Source organism: Chelon labrosus (genome assembly GCF_963514085.1).
Source record: "Chelon labrosus genome assembly, chromosome: 8".
In the NCBI taxonomy this organism is placed as follows: domain Eukaryota; kingdom Metazoa; phylum Chordata; class Actinopteri; order Mugiliformes; family Mugilidae; genus Chelon; species Chelon labrosus.
This window is the reverse complement of record NC_140358.1, coordinates 4,193,304-4,216,611: the sequence shown is the minus strand read 5'-3', so window position 1 is coordinate 4,216,611 and position 23,308 is coordinate 4,193,304. Positions and strand designations below refer to the sequence as shown.

The window sequence follows — 23,308 nt, the reverse complement described above, 5'->3', positions numbered from 1 at the left end:
CCCAAGAGCTGGAGGGACCAAATACTGACCTGAAGGATCAGAGCAAAGCCTTTGAGTGGGTAGCTAATTCCCTCTTTAGCCCTCATCAGCTGTCCTCTGGGCAGGGATGGAGATGTGAGCGATAAGACAAAGCTAGACCCATCTGGTAGAAAATAAAAATATAGCTAACAGAGAAGGAAATAAAACAATTCTTTAGCATGTCTTTCACACTACTGCTGGCCACACGTCTCTTAATCCTCTCTGTTTTTTTATTCCTTAAATTAACTTACTTTTTTCAAATGAAATATATCTTTTTGATAGCCATTGACACATGCATCCACTAATTCCACCCCTTTACACCTGGGGACAGTACAGTCATTTGAAATTCGGAAATATCCACAACAAAGGACTTAAAAAGAAGAATTTTGCTTATTGTTACACTGGATAACTTTCAGGTATTCATGGCACATCATCATGGTTGGATCTCCAGGTCTCAGATTTTTCAATGAATACATTTCTGATTTATACCACTAATTATTCCAGATTCTTGCTGTATAGAATATGCTTATACATGACCAATGTATGAAACTGAGCAACAGAATCTGCTGTCCGTTACAGTAGTTGTGTAGTAGAGCAAAATACAGATTGTGCCTGGGAGAAGAGTAGGAGTGAGGGTCTATTTGTGGCCTGCAGTAGCTATGTGTGTAGGCTTGGGGGTTAAGCCGTAAACAGAAATTACAGTTCTCTTAAAGTACATGCATTTGTGACTTTTTGGAGACATTTGCCTGTGTGTTTTTATATTTGCATGTGTCTGTCGTGTGAAGTGTTTCCTGGTGGGCTGTGTCACATTTATATTTGTGAAGGGTTTCAGGCCGAGGTGACGGTACATACGAAGATAAAGCAAAAACAAATGCAACTGGAGTTTTGGGATTTTCTTGTAGACTTGACTTTTTACTACTCATCTAAGTTGCTTCTTCAGCTTTCAATGACTGAATTTTAAACTGATTTATTAACTTCTTTTTATTAGGAACCTAAGGGTCTGTTGATGACTATATACTCACCTGTAGTTAGAGGAGTTTGTTTTGATCCTGTTTTTACCCCTTGTGAGTGGTACCAAAAGCAAGATTGTAGAAAGGTCAAGACTCCAGCAACAGTAGTAAATGGAACAACTTAAGAACGACGTGTTTTTTGCTCATTGGGACACTCCTCTTTGCAGCTTGGTAGCTGGTGAAGTTGTACCAGAAATACATTATTTTTTTTCTATGCTACTAAAATGACCCATTCATGGCCAGAAACTTCATATTCAAGATGTGAACAGGGGTGAAACTTTTTGGGGACACCAAAAAGTTATCTTTCTTTTGACTTTGTCTTCGGTTGTGTCACAATTAGCAATTTAATAACTCCTGTGACTCCTTCCTGTATAACAGGAAGTTGGATTGACCGGTCAGTTTGAAGCGCAGGCCTACTTCAAATCATAGATGAGCTCCTTTAAGTGCTCCTCTGTACACCTACAGCTGCTCCCAACTCCTGTCTCTGCTTAGGTCTGAAAAAAAAGTTTGCATGGATAATTAGATGTAAACATACTGATACACAGCAGCTCAACAGATTATGCGTATAAGATAAAATCATTGGATCTGTATGAAAGTTTTAATGTTCATAAAAGGACAATGAAATAATACTGCTGTGCAATCAGTGTATCTGCTTTCATTCATTTCCAAATGCCGCTGATCGCAGTGAGCAGAGTTTGCAGAGCAATTTGTTTGATTTTTCTCACAGAAAACGAACAAGTAACTTCCTTAATGTTCATTTCCTTCTCAGCAAACTCTACAGGTTACATTTATGAAGAGATGCAGCTTTTTTTTTCAGAAACAGAAAGCAAAGCTGTCGTATCTGTGTTGCTGCGAATCTTTGCATTGACTTAAAAAAACACACCTGTTGAACATACTCCTTGTGACCAATGTGGAGTGGGGTGACTCCAGGACGCTGGAAGTCACTGTTAAGCCTTCTCGAGGTGTATAACTTAACGAAACATCGGTGAAGGGAGGTGCCCACTTGAAAACCCCAATGACATGCTGCATACTGCTGTTGACTAGGCCAGGTATCTGATGTCTTCATGTTGCTTGGTAACGATATTTCTTTGTTTGGTTAGCTGCTGAGCGGACCATACAAGCCAGCAGCATTTATTTATCTTATATTTCACAAGGTTTGAAGTATCCTCTGCTGCTCTGTGGGCCTACAAGCCAGCAGCATTTACTTAGTTCATTTAGATTGTGGGTTAATCTAGCCAGCAGCATTTAGTTAGCTTATATTTCATAAGGTTTGAATTTATCCTCTCCTGCTCTGTGGGCCTACAAGCCAGCAGCATTTACTTAATTTAGATTGTAGGTTAATCATCATATCACATGACCGTAGGTTTGTTAGGGTTTCTCAGTTGGACAGGTCCTCCAAATGTGTTTTGCCTGGGATTCTGGCACAAGGGATTGTTACATCTAATCCTGTGTATTAATGAAGAACTCAAAAACATGAATATTTCAGACAGGGAAAAATACTAAATAATAACAAAAAAGAAGTGATGCTCCTCGAGGTCCATGTTACTTACATTATCAGTGACTCTATTGCCCCCTGTTGCCCCAATTGAGGAGTAATACAAGATAAATTGACACTGGGGCCAATTTCATCTCTGCTTGAAGGCTGATCTGCTGCTGTTTAGAGTGGTGCCCTAACCTATCTGTTAGCTCTAATGGAGCCCAGTATATAGATAAGTGTGCCTTTGCCACGAAAATCAATATCGATGTGGCCCCTGATGGTTTTTGAGTTAAAGTGCTTTGTTTTCTGCCATTGCCTCGAAACAAAGGGGCCAGGGTCCTTCTATTAACAATTCCCAGTCAACCTTGAGACAGAGCCGCAGACAGAGATAGAGGTAGAAATAGAAATGGACAGATGGAGTGGTGGTGGAGGGTGGCAGCATTGGTACCAACATCACTAGAGCGTTAGATTTGGTGGAGGAGAGAAAAGCATCATCAATGGAGCATGGACAGGCTTCAAAGAAGAGTGTGGTGGGGCGTAAAAACACAGGCGGTCTAGGAATGGCCAAAATAATCTCTCAATTATCATTAGAAAAGTGCATTTTGCAAAGAAAAGACAAATCACAAAAGTTTGGCAATGATAATATTTAAAGGGAGGCGCCCACTTGAAAACCCCGATGACATGCTGCATACTGCCGTTGACTAGGCCAGGCATCTGATGTCTTCATGTTGGTTGGTAGCTGGCCAGCTGACTGCTTGGCTGTTTATTTAAATATTTCTTTCTTTTTTTGCTGCTAAGCATGCTGTACAAGCCAGCATCATTTATTTAGTTCATATTTCATAACACATTGACTGTAGGTTTGAAATTAAATGCTGCATACTGCCAGTGACTGGTCGGTTTTTCAGTTGAACTGGGCCTCTAAATGTGTTTTGCCTGGGCTCTTGGCACAAGGGATTGTAACATCTCATTCTGTGTATTAATGAATGTGCCAAATGAAATTATTAACACTGCACAATTTTTGTGTATATAGTTTTATTGAAGAAAAAAAAAAAACATGTTTCTTCTAGCAAATTTCTAATTCCAGTTTTAGCCCATAGGTGCTGAAAATAATACATGATCACAATTGGAAGTTGCTTGTGCTTTCAAAATGAATATTGCCACTGTTTTATGGATATAAACACAAAGATATTAGATGGAAATCAGTAGAGGATACCTTCCCTTTCCAAACCAGGCAGTCCGTTTCAGTTAATCAAACAGCAATCAGTCAGCATCCCACTTCACTTGATCCTCATCTTATTCCTCAAAGCATACATATATTGTAAGTGGAAACCTGGCATTATAGATTTTTATATAAAAATAAATAAAACTTAAACTTTGCATATCACAGTTTTCAGGTTAATTAAGTCAATCTCTGACATGGCTGTTGTTACAAAATGTAACCATGGTGATATAGGCTATGGGGCATTTTCTGTATTTTAAGTTAACAAGCACTTCATCTTGAATAAAAATGTTTCTTCTTTTGAAACGTTGCGCCTGACAAAGCTTGCCACTGAAAGCCAGAATATTATACTTTGAAAATAAGTCCTGTAATATTTTTGCTCCACAAAGTACATGAAAACTGGGAAAGTGATTACAAACAAAATATGTCCCTTTACTAAAATAAAAGCATGTAAACTGTTCAGATTTTGCTCTACAGACACCAAGGAGGTTATATTAGATAGCTAAGTTATAATAGTAGTCTATAGTTTAGTATGCTAGTACGTTTGCTGCCAGTAATTACAATACTTTATGTGGCCAGTGACGTCTGTGGCTCAGTAGGTAGAGCGGGTTGTCCACGAACCAAACAGAGGGTTGTGCCACATGCCGCAGTGTCCTTGAGCAAGACACTGAACCCCCAGTTACTCCCAGTGCGTGGCACTGGTGTGTGAATGTGTGAGTGCTTGTGTGAGCGAATGGGTAGATGTGTCTGTGACTGTAAAGCGCTTTGAGTACCAATAGGTAGAAAAGCGCTATATAAAAACAAGGCCATTTACCATTAGAGACAGTGGTCAGTTGCAATTATTCAGATAGATAGATAGATAGATAGATAGATAGATAGATAGATAGATAGACAACTTTATTGATCCCTTTGGGAGGTCCCCGAGGTTCAGGGGGTGGGTAAGAGAAATGGATTAGCTGAAATAATGTGAATGAGAATCAAGGGCCTGGAATTTAGGACAAATTGATTAAATGTTAAATACAAACCGTATTTAGCTGTTAATTGTCATGGACACCCATTCATGAACAGCTAAATACTAAAGCAAGCAGAGGAAGTAGTTGTCTGTGTATACATGTATTTGAGCATACATATGCTTTAATACTATACAAGTATTATAAATCTGCTCTGGACGTTTGTAGGAATTTACTATACATGTATATATTACATATGTTGTCGTCTGCTTTTGTGCAGTAATTGGTGAAGATGACATTCTCTAAAAAATGCTCTATATAAAAAAAAGAGAAAGGGTATATTCAGATTCAAGTGCGTGTGCTGCAAAATAAATGTTCTGTTGTTACATCATCATATACTTCTCTGAAACCGATAGCTACAAGAGCTTGAATCCAGATGTTACAGTTCTGTCTAGTCAACAGCTGTGTTGATGTCTCCACTAAGCTAGGAAGGAGATGACTCTGAGTTGGGATTCTGGGCGCCTGGTGTTGGCTTGAAAGACGCACAAGACATTGATGGACTTGAGCGATGGACAGTGGACGGGGTTGTCGTCATGGTGACAGCTGACATCATAGAGCACTCATAGCCCCTGTTGTGTCTGAACATCGTTCCTGACTCTTCAGACGACGCATTGGTACCTGACAAAGAAAAAAGAAAAACGCGATTCATGAGAAAAAGGTTTTCTGGTTTTCACACATAGTTACAGATTTATTTTAGATGATGCAGAGGAAAGGAATGATTGAAGTTTCAGGTACTTGTTTCTGAAGAGCAGGATGGACAGACAGCTCTCCTTGGACAGCCAATGGCAGGGATGTCCTTTCCTTCCACACCATTTTCTACCACCATGTAGAACTGAAGGTTCATTGAGAGGTTGATGAGTTTTCATGAAGGTTTTTAAGTTTCTTTTATAACTGTAAAGTTGTGTCTTTGAACAGCCAAGAAGATTTTTGAGTCTGCCTAATACAGACGTTAACTAGGACTGTGCATTGGGTATTTATCTGTTCATTGGAAATCTTAAATTCTTAAGTATCTATATGTTAATGACAGACCTTGTTGATAATGGTCTTACCCGAGGAACGCTGGTGGCAGTGGTCTCTGACATGCTTTCATCTGTCACGCTGGTCTCACTCATATTGTCCACTGAGGGCTGTTTGTGGAAGAGTCTTCTTGTTCTTAAATTTAAATCCACACAAGTTAGATTAACTGACAAAAGACATGGAGGGTTATTTTCAAAGAAATGAATTCTAAGAGGTCTAGGAATATCACTGCGTTTATAAGGTTAGATGAGAATGTATGCACTCAGTGTTCTCATAGGTGCAACAAATGTTTAGTTTATTAGTTTGTTAGCTTCTTGCGTATCTGATCCCTTAATCCTAATTGTTGACTAAATAGATCTTGATTTAGTGATGCACTAGTCCAGAGGCTGTGCGTGTACTTTAACCTAATACGTTTGTGTTGAAAAATACAGAGCATGAGCACTGTGTACTGTATGATTCCTGATTCTGCAGTTGAAACTAAACCACCAAAGTCCAAACCTGCACAAGTGCACTTGCAGCCAAGTGCAGAAGGCAATTTGAGACAGAGCTATTGGCGGCCATGTAGCGCTTCCACTGGGGTCATACCTCACCGGCTCCATTTTGTAGCTGAGAAATGACCTATTTTTTGGTGTAATTGCTGTAGAACAAGCTAAACCAACCATGTAATTGAAAGCGTGCCACTTCCACGGGGGGACCGGGAGTGCAAACGCTACGTTGTAGCCGGCTGAGGGGAGGGGTGTTCTTTGTGAGTCAAAAGAGTGGAGAATGCCAGGAGCCTTGTCAGTAAGCCAGTGAAACAACCCTAAAACAAATCAGCTATTTAGAGGCATCTGAGGTGGAAATAAAGGGGAGGAGGCGGCGTAGTGTGTCGTTTACGTATGCTCTTCAGTCAGCTAACCAGGGTTGCATGCTGTCATTTGTTCCACATGTGCGATCTGCTCCCTGACCCCCTGCTGTCATGCTGAGACTCCTACATTTCAGGGCACAGGGCACACGCCTGGGTTTGATAGACACCGCTAAATGCTGTCAGCTCATTCATTACTGCAGCAGGTCCTCCATGACTGTGAGTCTGTGCTGCTCTATGCTCCCTGTGCTGAGAAACCGCTTATTTTATACACAGATCAGGCGTAACATTATGACCACGTCTAAGTAACATCCACATGAATGCCAGGTCCAGTTTATGACACTGAATTGTCACAAGATGGTCAGTGTTATTCACTTATCCTGTCAGTGGTCATAATATTATGCCTGATCGGTGTGTAACTGAAATCCTCACATAATTTTTGTCAGCTATTAAGGTGGAAAAGCTAATGCAACCCTGTTAAGTCCATAAAATGACTCACATTTGGCATTTTAATACAATCCATATGAGTAGAATGCATTTGGGTGCCTATTTCTTGGCGATAAACCAATTTACCTAATATAAACAATGATTTTAGGAAATCTTGGCATGGAAAAAATTCCTTTGCACTTTCCACTTCCATTGTCTTCTAATGTAAGTGGAAGGTAACATTTGTGGGTGCTACTTTTGGGTGCTACCTTTTTTCTGACAAACATACAGTAAGGTACTTTTCTGTCTAACCTCTTTAGTGTTTCTCTACCTTTATTTTTTCTTCCTTCTAGCCCTTTTCTCGTAGTTAGTGTTTCCTTCGTTTGTTATGCATCTCTTTCTTCTCTTAGTCATCGGTTTTATATATGCATTTGCCCACATTTAACACTCCATCTCCTTCTCATCCTCTTCCCTCACCCATAACAGTAGGTGACACAGGCAGTGATGGAGAGCAGGGACACAAGAACCACCATGCAGGCCGCGATGACCACATTCCTCCTCTTCTCCTTTTCCGCCTGCTGAAGCTCCAACCACTCCAGGTCACTGAACTGACAGCGCTCCCCCATGTAGCCTGATACGCAGCTGCAACAGATGAAACAAAAACTTCAGTATTTCATATTTGCTGTGCAGAATGAAGTAAGAGGAAACATAACTTTGACTGAAGTTCTGACTCTGCATAGCCAGTGTGTCAGGAAGTAAAGATTTTAATTATTTTTTATTTTTTTTACAGTGGAACAATAGTGACACCTGCTGCTTGTGAGCTGAGATAAATACCATGAGACAGAGAGCTCCAGTTTATAATGTAATGCTGTTTGAAAATGTTTGAACTGCACTGTAATTGAACATTGCAAACTGTCCTCTGGTCACAAGATGTCAGTAAATTGTTAATCGTGGAGGTCAAGTGTCAAATGCAAGAGTTAGACCCAGACACAGGCTTTATTTACTTGCAGGCATATGACTCCATTTCAGGAAAGTAGAAGCAGACGCCCTGGTACAGACAGTAGGTCTCATGGGTGGAGGGACAGGTCTGCACTGCATTCCTGTTGTTGTGCTGGGTGGTAACATCGATGGGGCTACCAGGCGTCACCCACAGGGATGTTGTCTCCAACTCTTAGGAAGTATAAAATTGCATTGAATTAGACAAATGTACAGTATGACACTGCTATTTGAAATATGGATGTTTTTTAAGGTGTCTTGTGCACAACAAGGAAATATCTTATATCACAATTAAGAGAAGTACAGACACTGCATACATTTACATATTCAGACTATTCAGACACATCCCACTAATAATATTAGCCCAGTCAGAACAAAAATGCATCATGTAGCCACCTTAATCATGTTTTTACATATTACTGTTGAGTCAAGTAAGTCCGCTCTTTCTGCCCCTTGTGGAGTAAACATCAGTTTACCCCATGTGAGTTTGTGAGTAAGGACAGAGACATGAAGTAACAAAAGATGAGCAAAAGATGAGCAAAAGATGAGCAAATGCAAGCTGTCTGTCTTGGTCATTTTCTATTGAATGAATTCAGTGTAATTTATAAAGTCTGGGGGAAAAAAGCTTCTTCTGCTATATTTCCAGCAGATTAAATGCCTCACAGTGGGCAGAACCACTTTGCACATGTCTAAACAAGTAATAATTAGATTTGTGTTTTGGGGCATTTAAACCCATATATCTTATCAGATCCTTTTATTTAGCTTTAATGTAAACATTTAGTCTGGTTGAAGAAATATTGTCCATGTAAACATAGCTAATGAATATGCATTTCACGTCAGCCAGGATAGAAAAACATTCATTCATTCATTCTTCTTCTGTAACCACTTATTCCTGTTAAGGGTCGCGGGGTCTGCTGGAGCCTATCCCAGCTGTCATCGGGCGAGAGGCGGGGTACACCCTGGACAGGTCGCCAGCCTATGGCAGGGCTAACACAGAGAGACAGACAACCATTCACACTCACACCTATGGCCAATTTAGAATCACCAATGAACCTAATGAGCATGTCTTTGGATGGTGGGAGGAAGCAGGAGTACCCGGAGAGAACCCACGCAGACACAGGGAGAACATGCAAACTCCACACAGAAAGGTCGGCCCATGGATTCGAACCCGAGACCTTCTCGCTGTGAGGCATCACTGCTAACCACCTCGCCAATGTGCCGCCCAGGATAGAGAAACATACTGGATTTAAGTCTTCACTTAAAAAGGGAGAAACTTGATAATAAAAATATCTTTGCAGCACACACACCTTGACATATGTGCCCATTGCCGTAGTATCCAGCCTGGCACTTGCAGAGAAATTTCCCCTCACTGTTTTGGCATTCTGCGTGTTTGTCACAATTGTCCAGACCCAGTTTACACTCATCGATATCTAGAACAAAAGGAGAAGAGAAAATCAATTGGTGACCTAAAATGTTCCTGAACTCACAGACTCGTATCTATGTTTCTGTAAAACAAGGCCAACACTTTTCTGCTATAGACTTTTGATATTTTGTTTTTTAAATCAATTTCTTAATAGTGTTTGTCTTACTTATTATCCTATATGTAATCCTATAAGCTAACTTCAGTGTGCCATCCCCCTAAAACGCATCCGTAGTACTGTAGAAGGAATACTCACCCACACAAAGCTGTCCATCACCTGTGAAACCTTCTAGACATAAACAGTTGGGGTCGCCAGCATTCAGCAGGCACTGTGCATTCACATCACAGCGGAGTGAGTAACACTCATTCTGGTCTGACGGAGAAGGGTGCATATGGAAACACAACATTTAGTTAGGGGGAGATATTGTTAAGACCTACAAATAATTTACCTTTAAAAACGCACCAGCGTTACCTGAAATCATCTTGTCTGTAAAGACAGATGGCTCACTGCCTGCATCTGAGTGGAAACCATCCTCTGATGACACGTTGTCATCATTAAATGTTTTGTTTTTGAGAGATGTTAAATCGCTGTTTCCAGATTCTGTGTAATTATTACAGAAAGTTAGCATTAGCATTCATTATCTTAGTTTAATAGACGTTTCTGCACCTGAAGTAGGGTACATCACCTGCTGTTACATTTGAAACATCGACGGGCAAACAACTTTTTCCATCAGCTGACAGGATGTAGTGTGATAGACAGGAGCAGTGGGCAAATCCCACTTGACTTTCACACACCTGGGCACAGCCTCCATTCAGGTGAAGACAAACGTCTGCCCCTATAGATGAGGGTGCAGAGTTATAACAAGGAGTCCAGTAAGGGTCAATGGTTTCTGTGGGTCACTTGTTATTGGCCCGCATATACAGTACAAAAGAGTACATTTGGATTTGTATTATTTAGCATTAACAATTTAATAACAACAAACAAGCTGTAGCACACTGTCCTCCTACGTTCTGTAGAAATGTTAAATTAAATACACTACATAAATACAGTCATTCTTTTCCTGCTGTACCTGGTTTAGCGAGGGGATGAACCACTACGATGGAGCCTGGTTGGACCATGTTGCCATGAATCCGCTGCAGTTTCTTCCCAGTCCGCTTGTGTACACTCCTCAGCTGCTGCTGCTCCCGATCAGAAATCCAGAGCCTGTCTTCAAATACTGCAAGGTCAAAAGGTCGACCTGGAGCAATCAGAGCAGAGGACAGGAAGACCTGAGTGGACAAAGTAATTCCAGGTGAGAGAAGCTTGTGTTCAGCTGTGAAGGCAATGACACTGAGCCCGGTGGATAAAAAGGGATTTGAACACATTCTGCCTGTGGAAATACAAATTAACTGGTCACTGAAAGAAGAAAGCATTTATCATTCCAAGTCATTCTTGGGTCAACGTAACCGATGAGATGCAGCCAACTGAGTCAGCTACACTCTTGCGATTTCATTTTTCTTGCTATAAAATAATATTTAGCATTAGCCGTTATATATATATTTTTTTACAATGTGGTCCACCTCTCTGCGTTTGCATGTTTAAGTTTCACACGAACCTCACCTACTTGGTTCTCTAACAGGACCCGTCGATCTGAACCATCCAGGCCAGCAGTCTCTATCAGGCCCCTCCTCTGGTCGCACCAGAACAGACGATCCTCTGTGAAATCGATGGTCAGGCCGGTGGGTGACACAAGGTGGGTGCTAGCAATGACAGCTCGGTCCGTCCCCTCCAAAGAGGCGCATTCCACCACAGGCTGGGCCCCTATATCGGTCCAGAATAACTTCCTCAAAAAGTAAAGTAAAACAGATGTACTTTATGTCAGCCATACCCTAAAATGATAGGGTTTGACATGTACAGTCTCTCTTTATTCTTTCTCCACATTATTTTACCAAAGCAAAATTTCCCATCATGCAATATATGTGAAACAGAACGTATACTGTTGATCTACAAAATGTGTTCACGAATGCTCAAACAAGTCCATTTGTTTTTTGTCAAGTATTATGCTTTTTAAATATAAAGGCCTGGAGAACTGAGAATTTTCACAGACAGGCAATAATAATGTAATAAATTGTAATTTAAAGCAGTTTTTTTTGTAATTAGAGTTCATCAAACTGACTTTCTTGTTGATTTCTGGTTAAAACATTTATGGATTTTGAATAGGGGGCATCAATGTGTGACCATACTCACTTGACCAGAGGATGAACAGCAATTCCTCTTGGCTTTTCCAGCCCTGTGCTGATGATGCTTTCTTTGTGCAGACCATCTAATGTGCTACAGTCAACAGTTGACTGGCTGAAAGAAAAAGTACATACATATACGCATTAACGTAAAACAGAATATAATTTGATATTAACTATTAATTTAAGAAACCCATCTCAATAAATTGACTCTTAACAGTTAGCTGAATAAACTTCTTGATTTGTTTCAGTTTTCATAAAAAAAAGAGAGATGCACAAAATTTTGAACTTTCAAATGAACATTTATTTTATAGGAACTCCACAGACCTTTTATCTGTCCAGTAGATCTTGCGGTGGACCCAGTCAACTGCCAGGCCTTCTGGAGAGTCCAAACCATCTGAGATAAGGATGTCTCTTGACCCGCCGTTCAGATCAACTCGCTCAATTGTTTTCTGGCTTGTGCTGGCAAAGTACACCTTCACATGCATACCAAACAGATGTAAAGAAATACATGTATTAAATAAAATAAATAAGCAGTAAAACATAGAGGTCAATGGGTAAACGGACCGAAAACTACAAGCGAGGGGTGAAAAAAGGGGCAGGACATCAAATTACATGATCTCTCCACTAGGTGTCACTGCATGTCTGCACCAAAACCCGATTCTAGTCATGAGAACTTAAGATAATCATCACCTACAAAAACAAAATGGCAACAAAAAATATTTTCTCACATTGTTCTGGACGGGGTCATAATCCAAAGCTACAATTGTTCCTCTGGGCTCCTCCACCAAGGTTCGATCCCCAGTGCCGTCAGGGTTAATTCTTCTCACATCTACTAGATTTGCAAATAGCAGATAAGGTGGTGGTCCTGCAGAATAAAAATACAGTACATTTGCTTTGTATCTAACAGTCTTATTTGGGAGCATAAGATAGACAGCAAGACTTCAACTGAAAGGAATTGTGTTTATCTGTGTGGACTCATCTGCTTTGCATCGTATGACTCACCAGTTGCAATGCAGCGATGGCCATCTTGGTGGAGCTGGTAGCCAGGCAGACAGCCACACTGCCACCTTCTAGGGGTGACAGGAGTGCAGGTCTGACTGCAGCCCCCTCTATCTGGAGACGAGCAGCCTGTAACCACCCAATACCATGTTAGATCAGATGAGTGTCTGTTCATTGCAGAAAGCCTCCACTTTCAGGCCCTGATGTGTTTAGATGACACACTGATTAGATAATAGGTGATGATTGTGATACTAACCTGATTTTATTAAATTTTCCCATCTTTTTTTTATTGGTACTTAAAGGTACTTAATTGGTACTTATAGGTAGCTTTTCTGGCACATTAAAACTGGAGTTTTATCATTAAATAAGGACAAATGCAAAGGACACTGTCTTTTTTACAGTATTTGCTCTGGCGTCAAGTGAACACAACCTTATGTGTGATATATCTATTCTGGTAAAATGTCCACAAAGGCATCATTGGCTTCTACCATCTTAACCCAAAATAACTGTATTTCTGCAGCATTAAAATTACGAAAACACATTAAATCCTGAATCCTCATGGACAAACTAATGCCAGAAACAGTCCCATAATAGAAAAGGCCACCTGGTTGGTGCTGTTCCGTCTGGGTTTTAATCCATCTGTCCTCACTTTGACCACTTTGATCTAACTTACTTATTTACTTACTGTAGGCATGTATGTAACATTGGCTAGAAGTAATATAGAAGCTACTTTTTCAATTGTCATGCTCAGATGATCAAAAACAAAAAAAAATTATTGCAGCTAAACAACACGTAAAGCATTTAAGGTAACACAGTGTTGACTGAACCCATGGCCTACTGATGAACATATGGCAGTATTTATGGTTGTGCATGCTCTGTACTTGCACATGGTAGTATTGTGAGTTGAAGTATATATTTTTACTGAATATCGTGGTTAAATTTTGAATACTATAGGCAGATTTTAGATACAGGAAATGGGGTTGAATGCTGATATATCTTCCATACCAGAACAGGCTTGTCCGTCCTCCTGCAGTATAGATCCCTCAAGGCAAACACACACAGCGCCATTTTCTGTTAACAGGCACCCGTGACCACACTTTGTCATATTTCCTTCACATGGTATGATCTCTGCAAATAAAATATAAAAATCAGAGATATCTTGAAGGGCTTGCAATTTTGCATTAATAACCAGGAATTGATTAAATATCATAAACTGAATTAAAAAATGATTGCAAGTTAATGGGCATCAGATTCTACAAAAGTTAATCAACGTGCTGGATGTTTAAGACTTTTTCCAGGTTATTTCTGGGCCCAGCAGGTAGTAGGTGAGCCAGATGGACCAACAAGCTTCTTAGGCGCTGCTCCGGTAAAATCCCTTTATGAAGTCAGGCCTAATCCTATCAAAATAGTTGAAAGTGTGATGAGAATGTAGTCAAGGCCCACACAGTGAGCATGATGTAATGTTAGCTCACAGGAGTGTGGTATGTCCTGCATATGGGCAGTCCATGCAGATATTAGTTGAATGTGAAATAGTTACAGGATCTATTGCTGTGGCTCTGACTTCTTACTACTGGTGAAACGTAAAATAATGTCTCTGGTCTTTCACATTTTCATTTGGCCATCAACAATCTACCGTATTTTGAACATTAATGAAATTTAAAAATAATTATATAAGATTAAATGAGCAAATATATTAATATAAACTGTATATTCTGCTTTTTACATCATTATTATTTTTTTTATTCTTTACAAAAACAAAACAAAAGCAGCTATGTATGTAATCTCTGTTGTCATTTTCATTGTCTGGCTTGCTGCTTGGTTGCACGGTTGTTTTCTGCCGCACCTTTGCAAAGGTTGTCTGCTTAACAGCTTAGCTGGACAAAGCTGCTGACCAGATATGTTCCCTATTGCAATTGTCACCTCATCACGTAATCTCATTGTGTCTGCGAGGAACCCTGTTGTCATGGCCAAATGGTCACAAGATGAGAGGAGGTTAGGATGTGTTTGTAGTGTGTTTAAATACGTTATATGCTCAATCACTGTGTAGACACAAAATGGAAAAAATAACAGCAAAAAAAAAATCACAAAATAAATTGGTTTACATTCCATCACAGCTGTAATGCATATGTATGTGCCAAATGATTAGATTTTCTTAAGCATCTGTTCTCTAGAAACAGATCTATTGTTATATTGGCAGACAACAGACGAGCATTGTGTCAGACAGAAATAGAGGTGGAAGAGGCAGACAAGCTTTATGGAGTACCTGGATTAGTTAAATAATAACAATGCTTGCATATATTGTTCTGGGATAGTGCTTTACTGTTTACTAGGGAACCAATAAATTGGTTAAGACAAATACAGTTAGTACATATGGTTAGAATCGGGTACATCAATACATTTCGGTATTAATTAACAAGAAATGGTTAGTAATTGGTAAGTCGTTTTTACTTTAATTTGATATCCATCCTTCCTTCTACCATCCATGGCGTCCCAGTCCCAGAAATGTTAGAGCTTTAGGAGTGTGACAGAGTGACTCAAGTAACCTAACACACAATTGGCAGCTGACATATGTCTAGTCTGTCCTGACCTGCCTGTGACCCAGCCGCTTTATAGGGTCAGAGTAGTGTCTGGTGAACAAATGCCACCTTTCATAGCAAAGAGCACAGAGAGCATCTAATCTGCAGCCAGAGCTACATTTGTTATGTATACATTTTAGGTTAAAACTTGTGTTATAGACCAATGAACGTGCGGCAAAAACATCACATGCCATCACACTGAGTACTACATAAAGGAAATTTCTAGTTTTTAGTTAGCAAGTAGTGTTAACTAACTTGATTTTTTTTTGCTTTATGACTTTGTTTTTTTGTGTGTTTCACACGATATTCATTCTCCTAATAATGTCCTGAATAGAATAACAACACATAATAATTACAAAATGATGTTTTTACTGTACCTTGGCATGTCTTTCTGTCTGGTAGGAGGGTGTATCCTTTAGGGCAGGTACAGAAATAGGAGCCTGGGATGTTTTCACAACCAAGAGAGCAGCCATGGTTCCAGTGGGCGCATTCATTCACATCTGCGACACGCACAGGCGAATACATTATATAACCTATTTATTTTTCAAGTAGATGCTTTTATTTAAATGCCTTGCCTTACTTTATTTATGTTATTGTAAATTTTCCATTCAGTGAAACAGCACAGACTTTTTCTTTTCTTTGTTGTTCCTTAGTTGTACGTTCACCAAACTAAAGATGCTTTCTTGCAATGACATATTTATTTGAATTTGTTGTTTTTATCTCATAGATACCAACCTTCACAATGGGTTCCTTGCCTATTTAGTTTGAAGCCTTCACTGCATTGACAGAGCCCTGTCTCTGCTAGACTGGAGCACACGTTAACACAGCTGCCACTCTGTTCATCACAACCTGTGTGAAAGGAAATATGTTGTTAAAAGATGGTCACAAAATCTTATCTACAATGTAAACACACTTAAGTTACGTGGAAGAGGAATTTAAATGTTAAATTAAGTTTCAGTTGTAACCTGGAAATGGTGATAGCGAGTCTGCCATTGGCTGGTTGAGCGGGTGTACCACCTTGATGTCAACAGGAGGTTTTGCCATTTGTTTTATGTTAACATCCACTGGCTCTCCACCAGTGTACTTATTTATTTGTTTTATAGCCCGAGATGTAGCATCAGTGTAGTATATGTGCTCAAGGAAAAGTGATATTCCAAGTGACTGAGACCTGACGAACAAAGACAAAGATAATTCAAGTGTAATAGAAGTAATAACAATTTGTTAATGTTGGAATCTTTGACACTTATAGACTCTTTCATTCAATTTACCTCTGGTTCCATTAAGGATATTTAGAACCTTGTGCTATCTTGCAAAAAAGCCTTTATTCCTACTATTTTTGAGGAGGACAATTGTACCAATGGTTGACAAGAGGAGGGTGCACAATGCACAACTGAAGTGCAAGTAAACAGTTGTAACAAGCTTTCAGGAATCAACTTTTTGAATTCTGAACCAATTTATTATCATGATGCTGAATAGTTCAACATTTGGTGTGCAAACAAATATTGTTACGGTAGTGTACATAGATTCAGTCGCAAAACTTAAAGGGTGTGTAACTAATACACCAGCATCCTCACCAAAGTGGCTGATCCATGATGTGCAGGACGTTCCCGCTGTAATCACAAGAGGCAATGGCACTTGCTCCTTGCAGACCAAACTGAACCCAGAACAGCCTTTTGCCCTCTCTGTCAATCGACAAGGCTCTGAGTTGTTCTCCTGTTGCAATTAGTGTAATTTTCATCCGGCCTGTTAGATCGGACCGTTGGATACTTGGAGTCATCCCACCCGACAGCCAAAACAAAAACCTGCAGAATATTTGTTCGAAGTGAGAAGGGGTTTTGCAATGAAGTCCTCCCAATGTTTTGCTGATGTTAGGTTTGTATGTTCATTATAAAATAGAGCCATTAAATGCTAACACGTCCCTGATATCAGAAGACTCGTAATGTTTATGCCTTAAAGTCATATTCTTGTAATGGTTAATAAATTGAAGCCCAATTGAATTGAAGCCCAAGAGAAATATAATAAGTACAGTTTAAAAAAGTAATTTAAAACAAGCTCTAGGCAATTTTTTAAATCATGGATAAATATTATAAAATGTAATTATTCACCATTGCTTATTAACTGGACCAAAGGGTAGTAAAGTGCTGGGCAATAAGTGGCATGTGGGAGTCAGATACAACTATGTGCCTGCCATATTTTAAGAAATGCGGTAACACATTTATACATTAGTTATACACAAACAAAGGCGCACAAAAGTGAAAAATGAATATTTGCTTTTCTCTCGTACATCTTTAATTTTGTTCATATAATATTCTTTCATCCTTGTTTTTTAAATGCAGGATTATCAAAAAAACATATAATCATGACATATGTATTACTTAAAAAAAACAAAAACCAGAATAGATTACCTGTTTGCGGGGTCCACAGTTATAGAACTTGGATGAGTCAAGTGTCTTAAAAGAGTCCTCTCATTTTCCCCATTTATATCCATTCTCTTTATTTGCCCTTTTTCTTCACTTGTCCAATATACACTGTTCCAAATCCAGTCCACTGCAAGTCCCGAGATGTGTTTGTCAAATGAGTACAGTTTCTGTAAAACAAGCAGTCATTGTATTAAGAGCACCAAAAGACCCAGACCCATTCATCACATAAACTGCTCTATTTAAATCCATTGAATAAAAACCTTTCATACACCGACCTGATATCCATTTATATCTGCCGAGTTCTCAATAGGGCAGTTACATAGTCACCTGTCTGAGTGCTCCTTTCACCGATGCTTTGTAGATGACCCCAGTGTGTTTGTCAGCCCAGTAAATGCTCTCCTCTCTGAAATGATAGTCGAGCAGGATAGAACTTCCCACACCAGCCACGAGCCTTCTGTGGTTCTTGCCATCGAGGCCCATCCGATGAATAGATTTACCATGGCCGAATATCAGGAATGGCTGAGAAGCTTAATAAAATCAAACGTTGGACACAAATTTTATTCTTAAAGGTCTACAACATATAGGGCAGGACAGTCCAGAGTCATTATTCTCAGGCAGTGCATTTAGAGAAGTGATAAAAATGGTGAACATTTAAGGTTTTTAATTCATAGCAAATTGTTACAAAACGAACCACATTTGAATTTAAATGGCTATAACTAACAAAGGAATGAACCACTGTTCAACACCGTCTTCAGATGCATTATACCAGGGTTTGTTGGAGTTTGTTTGCAAGATTACTTTCATTTATATTAATAAAATCAGGAGGATTTATTTATTATTTTTTTTGTTAATTTCAAATGTTTTTGCGTTCTGTATTAGTGTGAAGACAGAAGTTCGTAGGGGCTTGTTATTGATGGAAATTCAAACTCCTGTTCTATGTGCTTTCTGTCAGTTTGACTGAATAGATCCTAAGGACAGGTAGGTAACTATGGCAGCATTTAGCATTTCAATAGCTGACCTTGCCCCTTTTAAATGTGTCAAATTATCTTATTAAACAGCCTATTTGTGTCTATATTGGGGGGAAGTTCTTCTGGGCAAAATCTCATCTCTTAGCAACAGATAGCTTCCAGGGCTATCGTTTGACATTAACTACTCTCTGCAATGAATAAAGTGAAAGGGCTTAGCATGTTATTTCTTTATGGTCTCAGCGTTATTCCTAGATTCTGCAAAATATTTTTGTGCAGCAGCAATGTGACAGTTTCTACATTTGTAAAGGGAGCCATCCATTCCAACAAGTCTGCTGTTGGTTGGTTACAGTTATTGATAGAGTAGATGTAGTTTTCTTTAGATCCTGTCAATCTTAGACAAACTGGTCCATGAGGTGAAAAGAAATCTGTGTTTGCTTTCCAAGATGCCATTGACAGAAAGTCCTCCAGTCTGAAATGGTAATAATACTGTCATGTGCAGCCATAGACACTACTCTTAACACTGGGGAATGACGAAAACAATGAGCAACGCTAGACAAACAACATAATGAAATGTCTGGGCTGAGATCTCCAAGATGCCCATTTGTATCGAGTTGCTAGGATGCATCCTGATGAATCACAGATTGACAAGTTCACTGCATGGTCAAGTGGCGAATCTTGATTCAGCTCGGTTATTGGGATGCTACTGTGCAGCTCTTGGATCTGTACAATTAATTCTTGAGTAGACAATCAATATGGAAACTGATTTGCCAATTCTGTTGGGACAGTTTGAGACACCATTTCAGATGATGTATTTGGTTGTGTTTGGCTTTTGCTGAACAGAAATGCATTATCTCAGTCTTGTTGCATCAATATGTTGAATTATTGTATTGATCATGTGATCACTGAGATAGACAAAGATAGACATTCACATTTATCTGGCTCTATTTTCTATTAAAAATGGACAAAATCAGTTATGAGACATTCTGCATATTAACCTTAAATTACAAAATTGTGCACAACCTTTGAGGTATGGGCAACCTATTGACAATAGGCCTAATTGCGATGTTGCTTTGACATTAACAATAGATACATTTTCATTAGGAGCAGTACACTGTAAGATTGAAAACATCCCCATGGGTTTCCTGGTCCCTGCCTTTCACATTAAAGTCCTCATTGCTGTATTCATTTGTATCCTCTCAGCCAAAGTGGGGGACCAACTTAGAGGGTAAATTTCTGTGCCTGACCATGAAGTGCCTTTGACCTCACATGCCACAGAATAGAGACAAGACTTTCTCAGTTTTGGAAACATGTCAGATTATAGCAATTCATCATAAAAAAAATTACATCTTGTTGAGATAAGTTAACTGTTTAGACATCACCGTCTGTTAGCTTAAAGTGTCATCCCCGTGGCATCCCACAAAAAACTTGGGTTCCAACTGAGATACACCCACACAAGTTTACCTTTGGGACAGTGGCTTGTATTGTCTTAGTTTTATTTTAGTGAGGCTCAGAAAACCATGAAAACCATGATGTAGCAGTAGTTGTGTTTGTAGTTCATAGTTGTTCTATATCCATGTAGATAGAGGACTAAGTAATAGGAATTGTACGGTTTGTTGAAGTAATGCTGTAGGACAAGATACCATGATTACTGTTTAGTATAGTAATTTCAATTTGACTACATCAAAATATAAAGCCGTGTGTGTTTTGGTGCTTTATGAAAGTGGTTCTTTTTTCTGGCTCTTTGATTTTACAGTTTCATGAGAAGTTCTAACTACACCCAGAAGATCTGCCATACTGGTCTCTAGTAAACGAACGAGAAATTGTATAGACTTGGTGACAAACATGGTTTAAGAACAACAATACCACTCATACAATGGAATATCTAGCAGTCTGCAGTCCCCACAGTATCATTTCTGTCAGTACTTTAAACTGGAGAGGTGTCACACTCACCCAAACAGCTGCTGTTTCTCCCTGCTCGAGATAGACGCTCATCCCAACATGTTGTGCCGAGTGCCAAGGCTCCAACGCTTTGCACAATAAAATAGATAAGTGCTGTTGTGATTGTTGCAGCCAACATAATCCTGCCTTTCGTCTCTCCTGTACTTTTTCACTTTTGCTCAGGCATTCCCAGTATCACCGCTGGCACCCAAAAAATCCCCAAAATGAAACAGCGTTTGCTTATGGACTCCTTGCATCCTTGTCCAAGGCTTAAGCCCAGAGACACTGTGGAGCTTCACATACCAGAAGATGTCCTGCTAAAAGGAGATGCAAGCCCTACTGAAAAGATATAGGACTCTTGAATAAGGAGGGTAATACCATCAGAGCAGTGTTAAACCCAAAAAAAGAAATCCCCACTTTGGGCCCCCAGGCTGCCAGCCTGTTTTGGAAGCAAAGATTGAAATTCCTGACACCCCCGTGGTAAATTTTGCACATGCTAGTCCGGCACTGGAGCAAGATCGTCCTGAAGCTGCAGTCAGTTTCTCAAGCAGAATGTGGAATATGCAAGAAATTAGGCTGGCCTGACAAAAGGTCCCACATAATAACAACATAACCTTAGTCCCCGCCCCCTGACCTCTGTCCTTTGTGAATGTGGATGGATGTGCGTGTTTGAGACAGAGTTTTCGTGTCTGGGAGAGAGAGAGAGAGAAAGAGACAGGGACATGGACATGGCATGGAAAGAAGGCATGGCATGGTTCCTGCAATAATCATTCACTCAAGAATAAAATGGACCCTTGGTGTGTTTTGCTTACAGCATGCTTACAGTAAAAATGTAATTCACTCATGCTACACACACAATAGACACACTGTTTGTGTTCGATGCGCGTAAATGAGAAGTCAGTGTGTCAGAGTGTCTCCTGCTGAAGTTCATGTGGCTCCCAGAGAGAATTGGTAGAATGAGTAATTTATAAAGAACGATGGAGAAGTGAAGCAGATTATCCCTAAACTGTTTGTCCTCTTTTTAGGGAGGAGAACAACTAACAAAGGCCAGGAACCACAACCTCTATTCATACCCTTCATGACTAGGATATTGTCAGGAACAACGTCACCAGTAACTCTGCAGGAGATTTACATTGGTGAGAAAGTCGCCTTGTCTCCAGACTAATGCTGCAGTCTGAAGGGCACTGACCTTCCCACGATTTCATCCATGTCAGATAACAATAAAAATGTCTATAATTACACTTTAGGTGACTAGCGTTTGGATGACAGTCCCACATGGGTTTGAATCATCAGGAAGAGTGTGTATCTAGGATATAGCCAGCACATTGTGCTTCTTTACGTTTGTAAGACATATACTTCCAGTTCTTTTGATACTGAAGAACATCTACAGAATTACAACATTCAATACTCCAAATGTGAGGAGATATTTTCATCTAGCCTTGTGATCAGTCTGTGAACATTTGTCTGATGACTGTCAATGTTTTGTGGCTTCAAGTGTAACTAGTTGATATCTGGATAACAATAACAAATAACTTGTTCAAGACACCATGTTCCATGTGCTGGTCAGTTTTTACAGTCCAACTAGCAACTTGAGGCGCAAGAATGGAGCCGGAGTTGAGGGAGTTTTTCTTTCCTCCCAGATTGTTTTACCTGTATGCAACCAAAGCCCATTCACACGGTCTCCAGATCGGAAATCGGGAAGCTTCTGGTACCATATGTATATGTTGAGATTGCGTTATTCTGCTACTGTTTTCGTGCGGCCAGTTCCCACTAGACTGCTACAAAGGCGCTAATCATGATGCAACTGTCAAGCCTCTACATAAATGAATAACTGTATCTCACTTCCTGCTGCTATATCTGGATTTATCAGTGGAGACTAGCAGAATGAGAGAAGTCTTCCTTAGTGGATTTATCTTTATTGTGTCTTCCTAAGTCTTCTTGGGCCACTGAGAGTTGTCTATCACACTAGCTATCAATAGTCATTCGTCAACACCTTAGGCCGTCCCTGTCTACCATCCATCCAGTCTGTTTATTAAAACAGTCTGTCTGTTGCTATGATAACAGCACAGCTGGCATTACACGTCACTTGGTGCTGCAGGTCATACAGCTGGTGGCACATAGACATCCATACAAACCGTTTTCCAGGTCCAGCCATCTTTTTATCTGGGTTTACTGCTATGTCTTCAGAGAGCACGACAACTGTGACCTATTGATTTTCTGGATGAGCAGGCCTGCTCTTGTTCATACCCGAGTGAGCACATGTGATATTTTTATACTCACATTTCTAAATGCAGTTGCTAAGTCTATTTTTATACATCTGCAAGGGTTGTTCTTAATATAATATGCAGGTTCGCCTCTCTTAGTGTTTCTGTATGAAATGTACAAGCAACAACATCACACACATGAACATAGGTAGACTGTGCTCCATGTGCTTTACATACATAAGTGTGTACAATAGAGAGTACATTATAAGTCTTGAGATTTGGTTTTTGATGTTAAACCTTGAAGAACATACAATCGGTTGTTAATGGAAAATTCTGAGATTGTCACAAAAGTGATACCAACTTAGAAAAAAGTATGAAAAGTAGGATTTATTGATGCTCAAGATGGAAGTGAAATTTATTATGTGGTTTTCAACCTGAATACTTTTTTGTTTGCACTAAAAGTGCACAATGTAAAGTAACTGTATTTGATTAGCAAATGCTTTGAACTTAGACCTGGGCTTTACTAACGTTTTGGTTCTCAAAACA

The 23,308-nt window shown here is 39.6% G+C and overlaps 1 protein-coding gene across 1 annotated transcript; it reads right to left on the bottom strand.

The window, feature by feature from the left end:
• Positions 1-4,922: 4,922 nt before the first annotated feature.
• Positions 4,923-21,028, bottom strand: egf (epidermal growth factor). The gene is made up of 23 exons (XM_084549796.1): positions 20,571-21,028; positions 17,980-18,179; positions 17,638-17,819; positions 16,807-17,034; positions 16,198-16,400; positions 15,968-16,081; positions 15,610-15,732; positions 13,662-13,784; positions 12,660-12,785; positions 12,386-12,522; positions 11,978-12,130; positions 11,665-11,765; positions 11,038-11,261; positions 10,508-10,675; positions 10,124-10,273; positions 9,910-10,038; positions 9,694-9,810; positions 9,325-9,447; positions 8,026-8,191; positions 7,499-7,663; positions 5,784-5,886; positions 5,470-5,566; positions 4,923-5,352 (listed from the first exon to the last, which is right to left on the bottom strand). Exons 1-23 carry the CDS (start codon positions 20,695-20,697, stop codon positions 5,159-5,161), a joined length of 3,453 nt encoding a protein of 1,150 aa, XP_084405922.1. The 5' UTR covers positions 20,698-21,028; the 3' UTR covers positions 4,923-5,158.
• Positions 21,029-23,308: the final 2,280 nt, after the last annotated feature.